Source organism: Lutjanus erythropterus, chromosome 9, assembly GCF_056507025.1.
Source record: "Lutjanus erythropterus isolate fLutEry1 chromosome 9, fLutEry1.hap2, whole genome shotgun sequence".
Taxonomy (NCBI): Eukaryota; Metazoa; Chordata; class Actinopteri; order Lutjaniformes; family Lutjanidae; genus Lutjanus; species Lutjanus erythropterus.
In genome coordinates, this window is record NC_139325.1 from 3,526,588 (window position 1) to 3,549,137 (window position 22,550).

A 22,550-nucleotide genomic window follows, 5' to 3' on the forward strand; every position below is an offset into this window, starting at 1 on the left:
TGTCTTTCTTGTAATGATCCACTTGTGTCTGCATCCTGGAGTCAAAGTCCATTTTCAGCAGTGTCTTTGCAGTCTTTGATCAGTCAGTGTTTTTAAGAAATGTTACAGAGTGACAGGGACTTGTAGTTCAGTCTTTTATTAACTAAAAAAATACACCAAAATATGTGTCCTTTGAATATGCATTAGAATATTTATGTTCTTGCATCTAAATTCTGTAGAATGTTTGGCTTTTTTGGATTCATGAAACATTTTTTATCACCCAGTGCTGTTTGAACAAAGCAAAGTCAACCATCCTGATTGTCCCACATCATCTAACAGTGTATTATGTGTTTTTTATTACCAACTAACCACAACAGTTATAAACTCCCATTACTGAGAAATTCCTCAGAGTGTTAGATGAGCTTTGAGCACCCCTCAGGGAGAAATAAACAATAGCAGCATTTGTTTCACTAATAAAACTACTGCTCGGAGTCCATTGTGAGGGCTGCAGAGGCAATGTCTTTCCCTCGGACCGCAACACAAAAGCTGTTCCGTGTTTTGTGCCTGTTTTCTCCGACACTAAGCGAGACCATGTATATATAAGTCTAATCACGCATAGCATCTAAAGTGGCTTCCAGTAAAGCACAATGTTTGATTTCCATTGTTTGGATCATAATGGCCATCGCAGCCACTGGGTATGCGACAGCGAGACATGTGTACCACCCACTGTGAGGGCAAATACTCCAGTGGCTGCATTGTGCAGCAGGAATTTCTTATTTGCAAACATTGCAAACAGATGACATCAATGCACAGATTTAGAACGAGCCAGCATAGATTAACCCTGACTGAGCAACAGTCTGCAGTCTGGAGAGGAATAAACAACATATTCCAACAATGAAAGGATAGAATTAAACAGCAGATTCTACAAAATTGATTACACTCTTTGTTTTTAAGCATCAAATTAATGTTTCAAGTAAAAATTAATATACGTAAACACAATCAATCAGATAAGACATGTATATCTCTATAATGTCTCTGCATATTTGGCCCACAGCAGCCAAAATTGTATGAGGGGTTTTGAGTTTTACTCTTCAGTTATGCTGGAAAATATATTTTAAAAGATCAAATTCATCAACTCAGTCAGGTTTTCCATGTGATGGAGGTGACAAAGTTTTACTTCTTTTTTTTCTTTTCACAGAATAGTCTTAGTGAGCAGCCCGTTCATTTTTAAAAAAAAAAAACTGCTAAGAGTTCTCTTAATGCTGATCAAAATGCACATTTTTAAACCATAATTCTTATTTAACTTTGATTTAGAAGGGCTCGATATGTTATCGAGACACATCTGATTGCAATAATATTTTAAAATTTGTCAAAAAATAGAAAGTTTAACAGTGTTTTAGCAGTAGTCCCGCCTTTTTTTTTAAACCAGGAAGTGAGACTGGGGTCCTTAGGGTATATCTAAGCCTTTTTATGCCTGATTAGATAATTTTTTTGCAAAAATCTGATGGAGTTGATGGAAATCTGGGACACAACTTTAAATGCACAATATGTCAATTCTGCTGCAATGGCTCTTTCTCACATTAAATCAAAGTCGTGAAGCAGAGTGGAATCATGGGAGTTGTTGTATTCACTTTTAAACAACCATTATAGCTGATGAAACTCTATCTGACATTATTCAAGCAGCATGGGGAAGGAAATATGAAAGTTTGATTCATCTTACATTTAGCTGCGTGCGCCGACTTCCTGTATCCTGTGTTTTCATGGAATTTATAGCAAGTATTAACTAGCTAGCAATGGCTACCAGGAAATGCACCATTGACTTGAATGAGTTACAGATGCCTCTGCATTTGGACATTGCTGTAAACATTTGGAATAATTTAAAGTTCACAACTCAACAAAATATAGAACATACGTCTAGTGGTTTTGCACATTTTATTGCAGAAATGTTCCATATTAGCTTTAAAGAACCGAAATTTTCATATAAAATCTATTTCAAAACAAAGATGATTATCATAATACAGTTTTATATGTTATCAGTGGGTACTGTTAGTTTGAAGAGTTTTAACACATCTGAAATTGTGAATTCTTGTCTGGGACGAGGATGTTTTCTGGCACAGAGCAATTTTAGAAATTTAAAAAATGAAAGCAAACCAAAACATTTTATAAATTACATATATTTCATATATATGTACATCCTTGACTTTTCACCAAAATATTGGAATTAGACTGCTGGTATTAATATTTTTTTAGTAGGACATGATTTGTCCAAATTCTCAAGAATGGGTGATAAATATAAATTACTATAATAATAACACAATCAGTCAGATAAAACATCTGTTCGTCTAGAGTATCTCTGCATATCTTAATAACATTAATATATTTACTCATGCATGGACGTGAGTGACTGGTTAAACCCACCATGAATTGGTGTTATGCAACAGGCTCTAGTGTTGTAAGTCTTGTCAAGTCACTCAGCAGCTCTTTCTGCCAAAGAATGCTGCTAAGTAAAAGGAGCTCCTGGCAAACTTTTCCTCACACTGATCTGAATGCTAAACAGGGAAGTTATAAAGAAACCGGCTGCAGGAATAAAACAAATATGCAAAAGTAACCTCAATATTAGTGAATTTTCTTTTCTGACAGTTACGACAGCTACACAGATATTTGTGAATATTGGATGCAACACACCCAAACATTAACTGAAAATTTTTGGTATTTGCCACCTCTGAGGGACTGTCTTTATCTGCGGACTTTCCCGGGACATGTCATTTTTAACAATGGTATCAATGTTGCAGAGAGACACAGCGAGATATACCATGATGGTCAAACAATAACACAGTCTAAAAAATGATGCACATTTCACCCTTGTTTCCTCTCTGCCAAGATAGATGGCAGAAGAAGTTATTCAAGTAATTCATAACTCTGTCATAACTCTGTCAGTAAATGAGATCATTATATGTGCTCTACTGTAAAAGTACATTGTTTCAGAGAAAATCCAGGAAGGCCACATAAAGTAATCTGAAAATAGACACTTAATTTCATTGTGTTTTTGTCTTATGACTTGTTGGATATTTTGCAAGTGTGTGTGTGTGCGTGTGTGTGTGTGTGTGTATGCACTTACTTATCCTACATGCTGTGTTTGCCACATGTGTGTATTTGAGCATCAGGGGTAAGTAACTAATTACAAATACTCAAATTACTGTTACTGAGCCATTTAAAGGGGGAGTATTTGAACTTTTACAGGTACTTCATATTTGAGTGGCATTTTTTCAAACCTGTTATTTTACTTGAACCTAAGTGTGCATTACTTTTTGGAATCTGTTTAGAATAGCTGATTTTTGACTTTCACTTTCGGGTTGTCAGTGCTTACATTTCGGAAAGAAGACTCAACAACCTGTGATTGGCCAGAGAATTTTCTAAAGCCTGGAAACAGAACTGAGAGGAGGATCATAAGTTTAGTTTTCTCTCTGACCGCTTGAATTACATAAACCGCACACCCCACCTTTAATATGGATTTTTGGAACCAGCAGGATAAATGGGCCAATGAAAACCGTGATGCATGGATGAAAAAAAAAGCTGCAGCAAGTAGCAGTGACCACTGAGCAGAACAGTGCAGGAGCTGGGAGCAATTTAGATTTAATATTTGGAGAAACTTCTTTCGACTGAATGCTGCTGTTGTTAATGCATTAAACCAATGATTCCAAAAGTGTGGGCTGCAGCTCACTGATGGGCCATGAAGGCCCTGCAGAGGTCATGAGAAAAAAAAAAACATTAAGTTGAAATTGTATGAGTGTGAAATTACCATAATATGTTCATGATTATAAAAAAAAAAAAAAAAAGAAAAGTAATCAACAATTAAAACAAAGCCATGGAGGTTACGTTACGTGTTATTTTTTATTTATCTGACCTAGCTTAACAAGTGTTACACCATATTTGGTGACATTCTTATGTTTGGGAATGGCTGCATTAAACATCAACAATTAAAAAGTAACTACACTATAAAAAAATCACACAGGAATTCAGCAAATAAACAAATAAAGTTATCGTTAACCTAACGTAAATATACAAGTTGTATTTATTCAAGTTAATTGAATTTAAAATGTATTTTCAGAACACTTTCGAACTTATAAACACAAGTTTTTCCAACTTGAAGTCTTTTGACTTGAAATGAGGCGTTGAATGAATACTGTACAGAGTTCAGGTGACTCATTAAATTCAATTTCTAAAGAAACATCATCCATATAATCGCAGCCTTCCCAGCATGCATTGTTTGAGAGTTGATGGTAATGATGGTTAGTTTTGAATTCAGACTCAAGTCACTTACACTTACAAGTTAATACATTTTAATAGATGTTTAATGTTACACATGTTTGTCAGTGTGGCTGAAGAGTTGTTGGTTCAACCTAAAATTTTTAGGTTGAACAAGTTTTCTCAAGTACAACTGAATTAATATCAAATTTATTTGACAAGAAAATCATTACAAAATTATTTAATTAACTTAAGATCTTAAGCCAGCGTGGACACTAACATTATTAAGTTAAAACAATTTAACTTTTATTTTTACAGTGAAATACACAGTTTTTGAAAAAATAAAACTTTTCTCAAGTATTTCTAACACCAGTAGTTTTACTACTACCAGTAGTTGAGTAATGTAACAGATACTGTACTTGTATACAGATTTTGAGCACTCTTTCCACCACTGCTGAGCCAAGTAGGTCACTCTTAGTCCAAGTGAAGTAAGTAAGATTAAACAGGTGAGGTGCATAGTGAGACGCTGTATACAAAGCTGTTGGAGACCTTAATCCTGGAAGGCATGATTAAGCCAACAACAAACTTGTGCTGTGGTTCATTTTTGTGGTAGGCCACTAAAATCAGGCAGCAGTTTCAAAAAAAAGGAGGAAGAAGAGAGGTGACAGCACTTCCCTACATTGGTTGAACAAATGGAAATAGAACAAACCATTTTGCATGGAGGAGAATTGAATGAATTAAGCAGGTGTTCTGTGGTCTGGTGGTACTACAGCGCACACTTCTGTACCTCCTGTCCTGGTCTGTGCACAACCCTGTGATGCCATTTTGTAATATTTCCATGCTTTCAGTTTCTTCTCCGTAGCATTTAGCAAGAGCTTAGCATGGGAATTTTGAGAAATACCGTCTCTTCTGTGTATTCTTTACCAGAGTGAAGATGTGTGACGTTCGAATAAATACTGCAAAAGTTCCCTCTTGGATGCCCTTGTGGTAGATAAAACTTTTGGCACACTGGTGTCCCACCATATACAGCTGGTGCCCCCTTCTTTTTTTTCTGCCCCTGCCCCTCAGACAGTCCACCACTGCAGGGTGGCGATACATGGCAACATGGGCGTTAGAAACTTGTGCAGAATGCATTCTGGTACATGTGGGCACTGCAGCCACAAGGAATTTACTGCTTCAGTTGGCTACATTTGCCATCAACACTGACTGAAAAAGTGGTGAATTGTCCCTTTAACACTTCCAGGCCTTAGTCAATAACCATAAACACAACTCTGAGACAAAATGTGCGTGACAAACTGTGATAGTTGTCTCCAGAGAGCGATGGGAGTCCTTGCAGGGACACAGTGTGAATGGTGTGCGTGAGAGTTGATGGCATTAAGTGTGCAAACAGTTATTTATCCAGTTATTCAGTGCTATTTATTGCTAAAAAAAAAAAACACTTTTCTCTCTTATTGAACATGAAGAGACCGTGCAGCAGGCTCTCAGCGGTAGCCTGCATGCTGCAGACAGACTGATTATGGCGTGTGTGTGTGTGTGTGTCCTGATAACATCCCGGCAGACTGGCCTCTAGCCAGCCATGGGCAAGCTCACCCTGCCGTTTGATGTCGAGGGTTGGCTCCAGGCAGACCAAGCATTGTGTCCCAAACAATGAACCCCAGACCCACTGAACTATAAACATGTCCCTTTGGGGGGCGTTTTCCTCAGATTCTGTGCAGGAGACACCCAAAGTCAGGAAACCTGACCCGACTTTTCCAAATTTAGTAACTCCAAAGCCTCAAATGCTGCTGACTTGGCATCCAAGATTGAATGTCTGCTTCTCTAAAATACGGTAATAATGCACCTGGAATGTTGCCTGACGTTCAGGTCAGGGGTGGAGTTCTTATCACATCTTATAATTCCGGAAATTTAGTTAAATTCATATCACAAATGGAAAAATGTTGTCTCACCAAAGTATATTTTTGTTAAACTGACTGCAGGCTTTGGGAGGAACCAAGTACATGTAATGGGATTACGTAATTAGGATACAGTTGCAGAAAAAGAAATGTAATCAGATTACAGATACATTTAGTAAAAATGGGGATTATTAGCAGAATTTTAAAATGCATTTTGAAATAGAGAATAATGCACTACCATGCATATGCACACATTACAACACTTCATGAGTCTCAAAACTTTACCCTACTCCCCAGAATAAGATCATGGCAGTTTACTTTGAATGTTAGTTTGAATGTGAAATGCAAATAGAATACTTAACAAAGTTAAATTAAAAATGTGCATGATTACTGCTATTAATCTAAACATGCATTTGCACATGACTAAAGAAGAAATAGCTGGAACCTAACAAGGAACAAGGAATTAAACCATATTTGGTCTTGAAGTAATCTAAAAGTAACGATAAATAATCAAGTAAGGTTATTTTAATATTATGACACTTGGATTAAGTTACTGACTGTATTTTTTTTAAGTAATTACTGACTGTAGTATGTACAGCAACCCTCCCACCCCTGATTGTCTGTGACATAGAAATGCCACCCCCATTATTCTAAGTCTTAAGTATTAAGAGCTATGCATTGTTGCGTAACATTTATGCAATCCTTACATGATTACTTTAAGAACAGTGTGGCCTGCTTGTTGAGACCCTCCTCTGTCTGGAAGACCTGACCCTCTGTTGCACTGGTTCCCAACCTGGGGGCCCGAACTTCACTGGACACCAAAGCCTCGTGAGGGATTGCAGGGACCTCTCAGTTTTGAAGGTGCAGTGTGTAAGACGTATGGGGATTTATTGGTATATGTATTATTATATATTATGTATTATATTATATATTATTGGAATATGTCAGAAATGGATTATAATATTCATATGTGTGTGTTCATAAGCATATGATCACCTGAAAATAAGAATCACTGTGTTTTTGTTACCTTAGAATGAGCCTCTTCTGCTGAGGTTTTCCTACAGTAGCCCAGAACAGACAAACCAAACTCTGGCTCTAGATATGGCCTGTTGCATTTTGTTCAAGTTTTTTGGCCACTGTAGGGTCTCTTACTAAGAGTGAGAGAGGCAACATATTTGCAATCTGCAAGGACACTGCTTGACCACTAAATCCTGGCTTTTTAAAGGGTGTAAGAAGACTTGAAAATAATACAATATAAGATAGATATGGGGCAGTCCATCAACTCACTTGACATTTGGTAGAGCATGCGTCCCATGAACTGAGGCTGGTTCAATTACAGCTAGCAGCTCTCTGCTGCATTTCATTTCCCCTCTCTCTCTACCCCTTTCAATTTTCAGTGTATAGTAAAGGTGAAAAAAGCCCCCAAAGTATATATAGAAAAAATACAATAGAAAAATACTGTATATCTCAGCATTTCATTAATTTATGTAAATAAAACTAAATGAAATTGCTATTTTTAAAGTTTAGGTTCTTATTTAAATTATAAATCCACAAATCTCAGAGGCACAATGTGAAGACCTGATCACAACCTATATTCACAGACCCTTTACTCTCTGCTAAACATCCTCATCTTGCATTACCAAAGTGCACAGCTAAAACAACCAAAGAGCTAATAGAGTGATGTCCAGGCTTCAGACAGACAAAAAAAACTAAATTTGTCATAAAAAAGCCTATAAGCACATATGATTGTTTAAAAAAAAAACCAAAACATAATAATAAATCATCCAGACAGAAATAGATGAGTTTTACAGCAGCAATTTTGACTTTCTACCCTATTATTTCATATAAATATTGCTGGTGTGATGAAGGTCTATTATATAAAAAATATTCAGAAAATATCAGGAAAACTCGTCTCTGATGAAATTGGATGTGAAATACTTAGTTCAAAAATGTGAACACAATCTTCCTACAATTATTGTGTTAATTGCTTTTGGTAATTATACATTTATCACTTGTTCTGTACTGTTACAAATACCCATAAAACATGTACCTGAGCATCAAACTCCCTCAAAAGTTGCAGTTCCCTGGCCTGCCTGCAGTACCGCCTGTCCACCAGCGGTGGTCGCTGCTGAGTCTCCTGAGTGAGCAGCAGAGTGAGAGGCCTTCCTGTTCCTCTCAGGTCAGCTGACTCTGATGCTGCTGTCAGGAGACCTCACCAACTGTGCTGAATGGCAACTATGAATACTATCAAGGCGTAGAAACGCTACTTACAGCTGTATTTTTCCACTGTTAACGGACTCGTTTTGTATTTACAGGTGAGTGAAACTGATAAACAACAGAAATGTCCACCTGTGTTGTTGTTGTGAGCAAAGCTAAGTGGCTAACGTTAGCTAGCTAATCCCTCCTGCCTGACCTTAACCATCTTTCTTCTTTTGCCAGCTTCGGTTTCTATACAGAAATGTTTAATTCTTATTTATGGTTGTGAAAGCAGTCAGAGAATGAAGAAATGTAGTGTTAGCATCAGCCTGTGTTGGACTTGAACACTGAATGAGCTCCTGTTAGTGTAGCATCATTTTATTAGCTCGCTCAGTAGTAAACAGTCAGGACATTTCATTAGCTTACAACAGCACTAGCAGTTTTTTGTGGCTAAAATATAGCTAAAGTCAGGAAGTATAGTCATTCCTAATGATAGAGAGACAGACTTAGCGTTTTATTAACTGTTGATCTGAATTATAACGCAGCACAGATTAGTCTAATTCCAGTTCTCCTCTTAGTTTTTTCTAGCTTCACCAGTACTGTGACCATGACAGAGTTTTGGTTGATCTCTGCACCTGGAGAGAAGACCTGCCAGCAAACATGGGACAAAATGATGGCAGCTACCACACGCACCAACAACTTGTCTGCCAACCACAAATTCAACATCCCAGACCTGAAGGTTAGCATGGATTCACAGTCTCAAACTTCTTCTCCCATGCTGCAGTGCAGAGAAGGGATGGATGATGGGAATTATGGCTCTTTGAAGGGAGCCGGATCTCATGGTTCTGTGTCTTTATGAGAGCTGTTCAAAGGAACAATAGAGCTGTTCAAATAACAAGTCAATCTAGGGCTGCAACATCTTTAAATTGGAAGAACATTGTGAAAGATCCCACTTTCTTAAAGTCCATGATTAAGTCTTAAATCATGTTTGTCAGTCCAAAATCCAAAGAGATTCAGTTTAATATTATAATAAACATGGAAAAGCAGTACATTTCCATATTTGAGAAGTTGAAAATTTACTTAAACAATTAATTGCCTATCAAAATAATTTAATACTTAAATTTTTTTAAGTTTTGACCCAGTTGGTCAAATGAGTTGTTAGATTTTTTAGCCCAGCGTAGCATTTTATTTGTCCTGGACAAGCAGATAATCCTTATTGTTGAGCCCTGACATGTTGTCAGATATTTTATTTTACAGAATATAATGCAGATTTTTTTTTATATTTTGGGGGTTTATAGGCAGCATTTTATGTATATTTGATTTCTTTTCTTAATCATCATCTTCATTTATAGTTTAATAATTGTAATCATCAAACATACCAGTGAGAGTTTAACATTTCATTGCCCTGATTTCATTTTGGATTTTATATAGATGTATATGTATATAAAGAATATCATCCGATATATTGATGTTGGAATTTTTTTACTCCCTACTATCGATATCATCATCTGCCTCAAAAACTGTCAGGCTGTAATCAAAGTAATAATTTCTCATGCAAAAGGCCCATACTACAGCCACCTCCTGGCTGTAAGCCCTCCCCGCCTGCTTAACCTGATGGTATGATCTTTGTCTGTCATCACACGTGATTGGTCTCATGCACACACACTGACTCACTGTTAAGTCAGTGCATGGATGGAGTGCACGTAGCTGGCAAGCATTGTGCCAAAAACATCATCCTGTTGTTCTGTCTTATATTAATGTACATAAAAAGAAACGAGTCATAGAAAACATCGCTCAGACTGAAGCCAAAGAAGCCGGCTCATAGAGCTGACCCGTTCATGACTGACACATCACTCGTACAGAGCCAGTACCTTGTGGTAATCTAATCTATAGATAATTAGCTGAATGTGGACATCATTTTCTGTCTTGCACAATCCAGAATTATTTTTCATCTATTTAAAACAGCCTCACGTGGTGGTTTTACATGTAAAAGCAGATTCATATGACAGTCACTCACCTGTATATCCACTGTCAAGAATAAGCTGATTGTGTGTGTGGGAAGCAGCCTCTGCACAGATCCGTTGCGTGCATGTTGAAGCGTTGGTTTGGTGAAGTTTTCATCCACAGAGCAGAATCAGCTCGTCTGGTTCGGCTCCTCGCTGGGCTGAAGGTGAAGTAACCCCGCTGACCTTGCTGCCACATGGGGCTGTAATGCTCTCCTGGAACTGTTAGCGACGCATGAACGAGTCTGGACAAAGAGGCGCCGTCCTAAGCACATAGGGCCCCCTGGATGTCACTGTAGGCGGACTGGACCCCAGATGTCACTGTTTAAACACAACCCTGCTGACCCCACTTAAAAACCACCCAAATCTCAGGACTGATGAGTCAAAAGTCATAATGTGCTGATGTGAGACTTTTTGCTTTTTGTGTTCATAAACAGGTGGGGACACTAGATGTCTTGGTCGGGCTGTCGGATGAACTGGCCAAGTTAGACTCCTTTGTTGAAAGGTATGCTACCTGCTGTATTCTGGCTTGTTTTGAACATTGCTTTAATGACTGGTTAAATTGTTATTTTATAGGGCTCTCATAATAATGTTGGATAAAGTCTGTATTTTAAAGGGACAGTTCACCCCAAAATCAAAAATGCATCTGCATTTTCCAACCTATTTCACTATTTATCCATCTAGATCAGGGGTGTCAAACTTTTAGTTGTAGGCCACACTGCGGCTGCACAATTAATTTAATTATTTAATTTAATCTTTATCGAATTTGCAGTTTTGCTTTCTGCAATTTCAAATAGCTGGAGGCGCAATAATATATTTAGAAACACATCTTCGTGTGGCACAGATGCAAAAAAAATCACGCCATAGTCAGTTTAACAGGCTATTCCATAAAAATAAGGATAATGATGTAAAAATGATCATACTTGTAATATCGCAAATCATATCACAATTGCACTATCAGTCAAAATAATAGCAATTAGATATTTTTTCTAAATCGTTCAGCCCTGAGCCACACACAGTCCAGGTTGATCTCAAGAAGGCCAGACCAGTAAATCCATTGCATAATAACCTAGGAAATAAAACAATGATGATATATATCGTCACAAGACTTTTCATCAATAGCAATAATAAAATTGTTCAGTAAGATGTTCAGTAGTTTTACATGAAAGCATAAAATGCAAACCACCATGAAAGCACCTAACGAAATTGCCCTTGCTCATAAACAGCCTATTTTATCCCGTGGTAATGGAGTGTTAGAGTCACACACAAGCAGCCAATCATTTAACAGGTGTGTTGCTCAGTTACACCACTGACACAAGACACAACAACAGAAACAGCGTGGAGTGAGAAAATGAGTGCTGACGGTTAGGAATTTGTTAATAAATAATTAAAAAAGCTTGTCAGTATGGCTGTTGTTTTTAAAAGTCTATTACCTGTGTGCCATGATAAGTGATTAAACTCCATGTGAGGCAATTAAATTCAAAATGAAGTGATTAAATTCATGTTTTTGTCTCCTAGCCTTTGAAAAAAAGAACAGTTCATTAAAAATGATCTGTAATTATCTATATTAGTTGAAATGAAACATATATCATGATACATTTTTCAGCGATGTTGCACAGCCCTATGACATCCTATAAATAACAACACAGGTTTCCCCCTTATTTTTAGCAAAAAAAAAAATGTCTGAAAATGTTGACAATGACTGAACCATCCATTTACAAAACAGATGGTGAACAGCTTGAGATGTCTTCAGAAAAATAAGTGCAGTTTCAACAGTCTCAGTTTTTCCACTTTCAGTCAGTCTGCTGTCGTGACATGAGCATCACAATAGAGATCACAGTGGATCCACAGACACACAAAACATGTATGCATTTTGGAACTGAACAACAATGTAGTGTTTTATAACAGCTTGTTGAGATCTAGAAATTCTTTTAATTTTTCAGACATTTCCCCTGCTGTGTAGTGATTCTGGCTACACCAACACCAACTAATGTGGAAGATATTATGCAGTTGGTGGGTGTAGTTTGGTAGAAAGAAAGTAGTTCCTACATGAAACTGCTCACAACAGGGTCTGTGGATTATCTTGAGTAACCAGGTCATGATTTCTAGAAAGAAACATTACTGTTGAGTTTTTTCAAATGTATCTTCCTGTTGTGGGAGTAATAAAACAATATCTTATCTTATCTTAAATCATCTTCTCTCATCTTTCTGGTGCATTGAGCACTGTAAGCCATCTCACGCCAAAACTATCTAGATGGATGAATAGTGCCACAGGGCAGAGGAAAAATATGTATTTTTGATTTTTTGGGCAAATGGTCTCTTAAAGGGCATGAAAAAAACTTGTGCAGCACTTGTGACCCCCTGATGCAGCCAGTTCACCATTCCCTAATCCCTTCCCTTCCCTTGTAACAATGAGGAATTTCACAGGGGCTTGAGGCTAGCGGGCCTCGCAGGCTAAACTTATCCATTTACAGTTGGGTGACACACCAGCCGCTCTTTCTTTAGTCATATTTATACCCGATGACTTATGTGCCGCAGGTTTGTTTGAGTGTCATTTATAGTCTTTTGGAAATATTGACATCCAAAACTCACACACAGACATTACTGCCTGCTTCCTCTGCAGACATTCCCAAGACTGTGAGAAAGACCAGGCTTGCAACTCGGTTTCACTTGTCTGACTACAGCCTGTCATTAATCTAGTTCCTTTTGTGAAGTTTCCATCCAGCATATCTGGAAAAAAAACTTGCATTACTGAATTCTTCAAAATTGGACTAATTTTTATTCAGATTAATCTCCACTGGGTGGAGCATTTATGACCGTATGCTCAAGGACCTCTCATGGCTGTGATGATTCACAATTTTTGAAAAACCTTAAAAAATGTTATTGACTGCTCTGTTTTAAGGCTCGTTTGTGGCCCCTTCACGTTCAAAAATAAATTTGTCCATTTCCAGGGACGTAACTGTCCCCACCAACATACTTCCATTCATCCTTTACACTGGCATGAATGTTCAGCAGTACGTCCACTGCAGGGTGCCAATCAGAGTCAAAAGTTAACATGAAGAAAAAGAAGAAGAGGAGTCAGCAGTTTCTGGATGAATGGTGATTTTTTTTAACCCGCTAATTGACGACGGACGTCATTTCCAACTTTTTTGGATTTTTAAAATGTATTTATCATGTCCTGTGATTGTCTTGCTTACAACTACCATGTTGCTGTCCCATTTTGTCCCTTCAGAAAACTGAAATGAATAAAAAGTACAGACAAAAGGCTCAGTCTGTATTTGTGTCTGTATCTAAGATTTAGCATAAATGAGCCTTTATCAAGCCTTTAACTTTCAACAACTGCTAGGCTAAAAACAAGGCTTACCTGCTCTGTTGCAGGACACATTTTGGCCTTTGTCGTAGCTCAAAAACTGACATCCATCGAAACATTTTGTTTCATGTTAAACCATCTGCACTTTAATTCCATACCTAATATGTTATGATCCATGAAAGTTAGGCACAATATGAGATGATTAAATCCCTGTTTTGTTAGCTTTGTCAACATTTCCATAAACTGTCTGTTGCCATACTGCCAGACTTCAAGGTCTGATAGTAAACAAATCAGAGATGAAGACTTCACTACAAAACCTTAATTCTGATTTTCATGAAGTTTGTTTAACCTGAGAAAATGAACATGATAGTCGTTTTTTTAATCAGCTCTATACCAAAATATTATCCTGAATAGACACAACCTCCACTGGGACATGCAGGCTCTTACTTATTTATAGCTTTTGTGATTTAGCACAATCCTGGCCCATTCCAAAGTGGGCTAACTACAGCTTTACCCTAGGGCTTCCTGGCCCTGATCCGGAGCAGGGTTAACCCTGAGTTTGCAGGCCCCTGAAAATTGACTAAACCCAAGGCTTTAAAGTGCCAGTGTGAAATGGGCCACGGAACATTTGTAAGTGTTCACATCAGTTGGTGCACCAACAGTCATGTAACCCTGGACTAGAAGAAGTATAGTGTGAATTCTGTAGCCCTGTGGTCAGCTTAACCCTGGCCTAACATTATGTGTGTGAAAAGGGGCTATATTAGCCCAAGGTTCACTCTTAGCCCAGGGTTAAGACTAGCCTTGGGCTAAGAATATACAGCGTTAAAAGCCCTTTATACAGTTAGGTGAAACCAGGATGCTTGGCCACAAAATCTTTACACTAAAATTGAGACTATACTGTACAAAGATAGACAAAACCTTTGCATCTAGTTAAGAAATTAAACTATACTATACAAAAATACTTGAAAACAATTATGATGGAATTGCAGTAGGTGCCTCACCATCTGTTGCCTGTCAGATCTGCACCCTACTGAGTGACCTTTTCTCATTTAGATATGGATTATTATTTTGTTGTCCTTTGTAATTGTCTGCACAATAAAAATGTTGTATAGTCAAAATAAAATCCGAGTGGCAGATATATTTTCTTATGAACTTTCTGAGCAGGAGGTGTGACTTGGCTCTCAGTCTCTCTCTGGCTTTTCTACTGTAGACACAGTCCTGCTTTGATGTGCTGCTGAACAGTGTGGTTAAAAATCCTGAACTCTGCAAGTCTTCCATACCTTGACAAGAGCATGTGAAAGTTTTTGATGTGTGTGTGTGTATGTTTGTGTCAAATTTGGGGCATGAGGTTGTGGTGGTCGTGTGAGTGTGTGTTTTACACTGGCTCTGTGCATGCGGTTTGTGTTGTGCGGGATGTGTTTTGATGTCTCCCGCCTGTTCACAGCGTGGTGAAGAAGGTTGCTCAGTACATGGCCGACGTGCTGGAGGACAGCCGAGACAAAGTACAGGAGAACCTGCTGGCCAACGGAGGTACAACACAGTGTGTCCTGATTATTTTAGAAGCAAAAAGAGCTGTGATTTTGAAGTGAGATAATGCAAAGTGAGGTCAACTGGTCACTAATGATAATAACAACTTTAGTCACAGTGATGTTCAAAGTATTCTTTGCATTCTGACGGATTATCCACATGATTTGAACCAAAGAACATATTTTCTCACTTTCCTCTTGTAGCGTCTAAAGACCCAGTTTAATTCACACAGGCCACAGGTTGAGGCATCTCCTCAAAGACACATTTAAGAGGTTCTGCAGCAATATGTTTTTCTAGCATATATCAGTGTCCAGATTACTCCGGATAATCTACAGAGTCACTCTCATAGGGACTCTCATTTTCACAGGGACTATTTCTTTAGTATAATGTAGCTCTAATGATTGCTGCACAGTCAGATCTGTGGATTATCTAACTTGAACAAGATCTCTAGAAGGCGATGTTGCTGCTGAATTGAGAAAAAAGTCTTTGTAGAATGTTTTGAACACAAACTAAATGTCACTCACATTCCTTGTATCTGGGGAGGATAAGGGTATATTAGAATCTGTGCAAATAAAAAGGATCTTTTTAGCATGTATCTGAAATAACTGTCATAAAACTGTTGGATAGGGATTTTCCTGACAGGTCTTTTCCTGTCTTTTTTTCCAGTTGATCTTGTCACCTACATCACAAGATTTCAGTGGGACATGGCAAAATATCCCATCAAACAGTCCCTGAAAAACATCTCTGAAATCATCTCAAAGGTATGTCTCGCAGTTAGATTGGAAGAAATATGTAAATTGTGTACAGATATTATTTATTATTTAATATGCAGTGCTAAGGCTCTAACTCTGTCTGTGTGGGATTTTATTTCCCACTGGGCCCATCCAGCCTTTGTGAACCTTTTCTACTCTGTGTAGAAGCGTGTCTTAAAGGGAAATTCTGGTATTTTTAAACTTTGGCCCAATTTTTATATCTTTTGTTGTCTAACTAACAGGTACAAAGGTTTTGGAATTGTTGCAGTGGTAGGCATCCTTTCCATGATGTTGTCAGATACGTAGAAAAACTATCTGAGCCTGTTTGTGGTGAAAACAATCACTTTTAGTGGACATACTTTGATAGGCACATTTACTCCCAAGGATTACATTGCAGTCATTGCAGCCCATTTTGCAGCTGCCATCTGAGGCAATCTACTGGACAAAAAAAGAATAGGACCCAGATTCAAAAATACCAGAATTATCCTTTAAAGGAAATGTTATTCTGTATTTTATTACATGGCTTTGTAAAAAAATGTAATTATATAATATTTCTGAATGGCTATGGGTACAGGTCTGATCATAGACTTGAGGTGCAATAAAATCATTTTTAAATCAATAAAATAATTTAATAGTTTGTGTAAATTGTTGTTTTTTTAGTAGCTGTGTAATAAGCAGGATAATGACAGATCCCAATGTGAAGCAGAGAGGTTTTGATTCATTTTATTATTTTGCAATATTGACCTCTTCACTGTACATCATCTCTTACTTGTTTGTCAGTCCTAAATAAATTCAACCATGTTTTTCATCTTTTACAGCAAGTAACCCAGATTGACAACGACTTGAAGACCAGAGCGTCAGCTTATAACAACCTGAAGGGAAACCTGCAGAACTTGGAAAGGAAGAATGCGTGAGTAATACACAACCCAACACTACGTTTAGGCTCAAGAATTTTTCACAGGACGTTCTCTAGCTAACCAGGACAAACACAAAGTCACAAAACCCAAAATGTATCTTTCCCCGCATTTTCAACTTTCAACAAAGTGCCTTTTCACAAAATATATTAACTTCTTTCCACTTCTCATCAGTTGACTGGATATCTCTGTGTTTATACCAGGCAGTTCTAAAATTTTTGTGTGTCAGCATGAATATGTCAGCATGATCTGAAAAGTTACTGCGACTCTGAAACGCTGCGTCAACACCGGGCACCTTCTCTGTGTCATGTCTGTTATTATAACATCGCTCTGTGCCACCAGGGGGAGCCTGCTGACCAGGAGCCTGGCTGACATCGTCAAGAAAGAAGACTTTGTGCTTGATTCAGAGTACCTCATCACTTTGCTGGTAGTTGTACCAAAGTGAGTGTTCTTCTCTAGTGTGGCAAGCATGTCTGGAGGCAAAAAACTGAATTACAAAAATAAATGAGTTGCTACCTCAGTATCTCCTCATTCTTTGTTCTTTCAGGACGGCGTACGCTGACTGGCAGAAAACATATGAAACGCTGGCTGAGATGGTGGTGCCTCGATCTTCAAAGTTAGTGATGTCATCACGGCAAATAAAATGTTAAACGAAACACATTTTGTCACAGAGAAAACAACAATTATCTGTATTTTTAGTGGGTAATTTGTTACCCTGTTTTATCAGTGTCATGACAGCAGTATGACCAGTCCCTGTCTTTATTTCCAGTCTGCTATTTGAAGACCATGACAGTGGGCTGTTCAGTGTCACTCTGTTTGTGAAAGCCATTGATGACTTCAAGCACAAAGCCAGAGAGAACAAGTAAGTTTCAAACACAAAACCAGAGGGGTGAAAAAATTTCTACAAGAGAAGATGAGCTGATTTCAAAGATAAGCAGGCTGCTAGGCAAATATAAATAGCTTGAAATAAATATATATCAATTAGACAGTGCTACATTGATCTCAGGTCTGTATCGTAGGCTGATTTTCACACAGTGTCTTTATCCAAACAGAAATACTCATCATTAAACGAAGCGGATTTCTGCCCTCTATTTTTTATTTGTAGGTTCATAGTGAGAGACTTCCAGTACAATGAAGAGGAGATGAAGGCAGACAAAGAGGAGATGACACGGCTCTCCACAGATAAGAAGAAGCAGTTTGTAAGTGATGGAAGTCAAAAGAACTTTCTGCTTAAACTGGCTCATGGATGCAGTTCCACACTGGGTAGTTTAATCTGTTCAACAGGGTTGCACAATGTGGGAAAGCATGGAGTTTGATTTTAGTAATTTCCAGGTCTGGATAAGCATGGAAAAAAAGACAGTGTGGAAAAATATTTATTTCCAAACACAGCCTCTATTTTGTTTTCTAAAAGATAAAATAGAATTTCTTAATATTGGTCATACGAGCAGAGTGTTTTTCTTAGCGCTTGCAGCAGGCATCAACACAGCCAAAATGTTTACCGCTGCGTGAGACAGTGCAGGCCACGACGAACTCGATGTCACTGAAAGCAAGGCAAGAAGTGTGGTGTGTGACTGAGTGTGCACTCCTACTCAGAGACAGACATCCATGACCAAAGTAGTTCTGAGGAAACTTCTTAGCACCACAAATAACCAAATATGAATCTTGTCTAAACATTACGAATTATGCAGTGATGCAGTTATCAGGAAAGTAAACAGACTATCTTTTCTGCAGAAGGACGCCAGACCTTTATGGCTCATGACACCAGCCTTTCCAGCAAGGCTGCACAAAATTATTTATCTTCTGTCAACTCATTTTTGGTTCTTATTTATAATAGAGACAAAAATAATGAGGTGGAAAAATAATAAATCTTGTATTTAATATGTTAAGGCAACATAATATGAGTATTTGTAGCACTGGTTCATATTATCTGCATTATATGAAACCATATCTTATATTTGATATTTATCTGTTTACACACATATATATTTATACATATATATACATAGTCTGATAAATCTATGTCTGTAAAAGTATGGAATTTCAAAAGGGAAAATGTTTACCCTGTTTCAAAGAACCACACAAGTGGTTTGTCATCCTGTGGCTCATTACCTACAGCAACTTAATTCCTGCCTGAGATCAGTAATCCATTACAGTGAGGATGTACTCGCTTTATTTTACAACAAAGTTACTTTTATTTGTCAAAATTACCTTTTGTCATATAGTAATAGGGTCAGTTTCAAAGTTTTTTTCAAGTGGACACAACACCTCAGAACTGATAGTTTAAAGCTAAAAAATTATCACAATCCTATTAGGTGAGCAGTATTTTTATCAGGATATAAATTAAGTTTTTCTTGAATTATGAAGGTTGTTTTTTTCTGACTGGATTATAAAAATGTTATGATTACGACCAAATAAAAAGCCTGGAGCAGTTGTAAATCTCAGTGCTGTGCAGTAGTCAGAAGATGCTGAGCACACACAAATCCACTGCAGTGTAAAATCTTTCTTAACAGTGTGGTCACATAATGTGGACTTGTCGAGGACAGAGAGCCAAACGTAGCTCTACTTTTCTCTTTAAGAACTGTCAGCCAAATGTGGTTTGACGTTTTATCACATTGATTGCAAATGCGTTCTTCCCCTGTTTCATCTGTAACAGATAGACAACCCTAATCTGCATCTGTTCTCTGCAGGGCCCGCTGGTCCGGTGGCTCAAAGTGAACTTCAGTGAAGCCTTCATCGCGTGGATCCACATCAAAGCACTGCGGGTCTTTGTGGAGTCTGTTTTAAGGTACTGTGATCAGACAGTTTTAATACCACTGTTAATATTAACTCTGAATAAGATGGAGTATATTTTGACATCACTCGCTTCCTTTTCATTGGCAGAGATTTTTGCTGAGTGTGTTTGTGTGACGTGTTCCTGCAGATACGGGCTGCCGGTGAACTTTCAGGCCATGCTCCTGCAGCCAAACAAGAAGACCATGAAGAAACTGAGGGAGGTGCTCAATGATCTGTACAAACATCTGGACAGCAGTGCAGCAGCAATCATTGATGTGAGTGCTGTGATTATAATATATAAAGGCTCTTACTGCTGTACTCACTGCAAGGTCAGAGCATCAAGAAAAACACATCTTGAAGCAGCACACCAGTAGACATGTGATGCTATGAAAACTAGCAATTGTTTTAAAAGAAAATGTTCCATGTTAGTCCACTACAAAAGAGGATACTAACTACTAATGCCAACAACTGAATATGCTGCATGTCCTCAATTCACGCTACACAGCTGAAGTGTGGATTTGTGAAACGACTTGGACTTCAACACCAAACTTTACTTGAGCTTGAGCCTTTTGACTTGAAAATACTTGATACCTCCCCCACAGGCTGAATATTAAGCAGTCTGATATTTAAAAGGTGTGAAACTATGAATCATTTAATTTCCCTTCATTTCCTTTTTCATTTCCTGTTTTGCCGTCTGACAGCATCCAATCAAGTTGCAGGAGAGAACGATGAAGAACTAACATTACATCACTGAGCTGCAGTTGGAAAAAATGATACCAAAGATAGTTTTGTTTGCGTACAAAAACTGTGCAGTGGTTAACTAAAAGTGTTGCAAAGAGTTGCGGTATGCAAAATGTGCGAATCGAACAATACAGATGGAGTCCCAACAACTTTGGACTTTTTGCAACATCAGAAGTTGCACAATGAACAGTGCAAATTCTGTATAAAATGAGTTATCTTAATTTGGGATTCACCAATGGAGTCTCTGTCTCCTCCATCACTGTGTCAGAGAATAACAGGTGCTCCCTCTCATGGCCATAGCTGGTTACCGCAAATAACTACAAGGGTGTAATCCTGTTATTATACAGTCTATGATGTGTATTTGTAACTGAGTATCAAATAACTGATGTTTCTTATATTATTATTAGATTTATTATTATATATTGCTGTATTTATTGATATCACAGTCTTATAAAAGTGTTGTGTAAGTTTAAATGATAAGAAAACTGAGCCCTAAAGATTTGCTGCAACAACACTGGAAAAATTAAGACAATGGAAATTTGTTTCAGCTTAAATAAAAAGTTAGTGTCCTAGCTGCCTTAAAATTTTAAGTTGATTGAATTTGAAAAGACAAGTTTTGTAATGATGTGCTTGAGAAAATATGTTAAATAAGCTCAAGATATTAAGTTGAACAAACAACTCTTCATCAAAGAAGATTATAAACAAATTTGATTTTCATTCACATTGTTTCAGTTTGAGAAGTGTGTTCATTGCATGCTGGGAAATCTGCTAATATGCTGATCATGTTTAGAAACTTAATTTAATGAGTTGACTGAACTTAAAGCACGGTGCATTCATTCAACTCATCAGTCTGAAAAAATAAATACTAGAAATTTGAAGTTTAATTATCTAACTAAATAAGACTTGTATATTTACAGTAAATTGATGAGAAAAGATTATTTGATTCAATTTAATTCCTGCATGTTTTTTCTCAGCTGTTTTAACATTATGTTGATTTCATTTTCAGTCTGCGATGGACATCCCAGGGCTGAACCTGAGCCAGCAGGAGTATTATCCTTACGTCTACTACAAGATCGACTGCAACCTGTTGGAATTTAAAGTTTAACACTTCCCCCATTTTCTCTTTACGTTGAGTGTTGATCACATTTGTTTTTTCCTGGTACAACCTGCCCCAAAACCCCTCCACCTCCTCCTCCTCCTTCTGTCCCCACTGTCTGTCTCCTCACTGTCCTCTCCTCCATCAGCTGCTTGAATGACAACGCTGCATGTTCATTCCTTGTGGTGAAAACGGCTCATCAGCACGCTTCGACCACTTTTACAACCAAGGGACAAAAAAAGACTTTTAAATATTGTTTGTGTTTACACTTTGTTTTTCTTCTGGAGCCTCACAGATAATGAGCTTTTTTTTGATGTGAAATTGATAAAGAAATCATGTTGGAGAGTTGTGTATTTACTGTGTCATTCCACATGTGTTGGTGTGTATTGGATAGCTACATCTTTTGCATCTGTGTTTACATATGGGTAATGTTATCACTGTACCCATGGCAACCAGATCTGGTATGTGTTTCTGAGACTGTGGGGTCGTCCTTGCTGACATTGTGCAACAAAGATGTTAAATGAGTGTGTGTTGTTGTCTCATGTTGTGTATATTTGCTGTCAAAAGAGATCTGTATCAGAGTATTGTGTAAGCCATTGATTGAGTAAATATGATTGATGAATAAATCAAATCAAATGTGTATGAGTTTGAGAATTGGTTAAATCATAAACACTGTATGCAGTGCACCTTGGTTGCACCAACAAGGGTTCATTTCATTAAATCATGGTTCAACTTTATGTTGCACCAAATTCCTTAATTAGTTTAAGAAAGTTTATATTTAAACATCTTTTAAAATCTCACTTTTTACTCTGAACCTACATTAAATTAAATTCTGCTTTGCCAAGCTCATACTGGAGGAGGTTTAACCTTTAAAATGGCTTTTTCTTTTTTTAGATGAATTAAAGTGAAGGCACAGCCCAACTAAGTTTTATGATGTGTCAATTATTTTTCTCACTCCAGTTGATCATTTGGGCCAAAGGTTTTTCTCAAAGGAGGAGAAGAGAGACAAATTTTTACTTTTTAGCTCTCTATCAAACAATGCAACATTAAGGAACTCAGAGCAGCCAAAAGTTAGTGGACATTCAGTGCCTCTGTGTGTGCAGTAAAGACAGAGATCCTCTGT

At 37.6% G+C, this 22,550-nt stretch overlaps 1 protein-coding gene across 1 annotated transcript; it reads left to right on the top strand.

Moving 5' to 3' along the window:
• The first annotated feature begins 8,270 nt into the window (after window positions 1–8,270).
• Window positions 8,271–22,067, top strand: LOC146320973 (V-type proton ATPase subunit C 1-A-like). The gene is made up of 13 exons (XM_084725957.1): window positions 8,271–8,431; window positions 8,891–9,051; window positions 10,753–10,820; window positions 15,070–15,155; window positions 15,819–15,913; window positions 16,723–16,814; window positions 17,161–17,259; window positions 17,366–17,434; window positions 17,588–17,680; window positions 17,924–18,017; window positions 19,506–19,603; window positions 19,739–19,865; window positions 21,338–22,067. Exons 2-13 carry the CDS (start codon window positions 8,920–8,922, stop codon window positions 21,434–21,436), a joined length of 1,152 nt encoding a protein of 383 aa, XP_084582083.1. The 5' UTR covers window positions 8,271–8,431; window positions 8,891–8,919; the 3' UTR covers window positions 21,437–22,067.
• The last annotated feature ends 483 nt before the right edge of the window (window positions 22,068–22,550 follow it).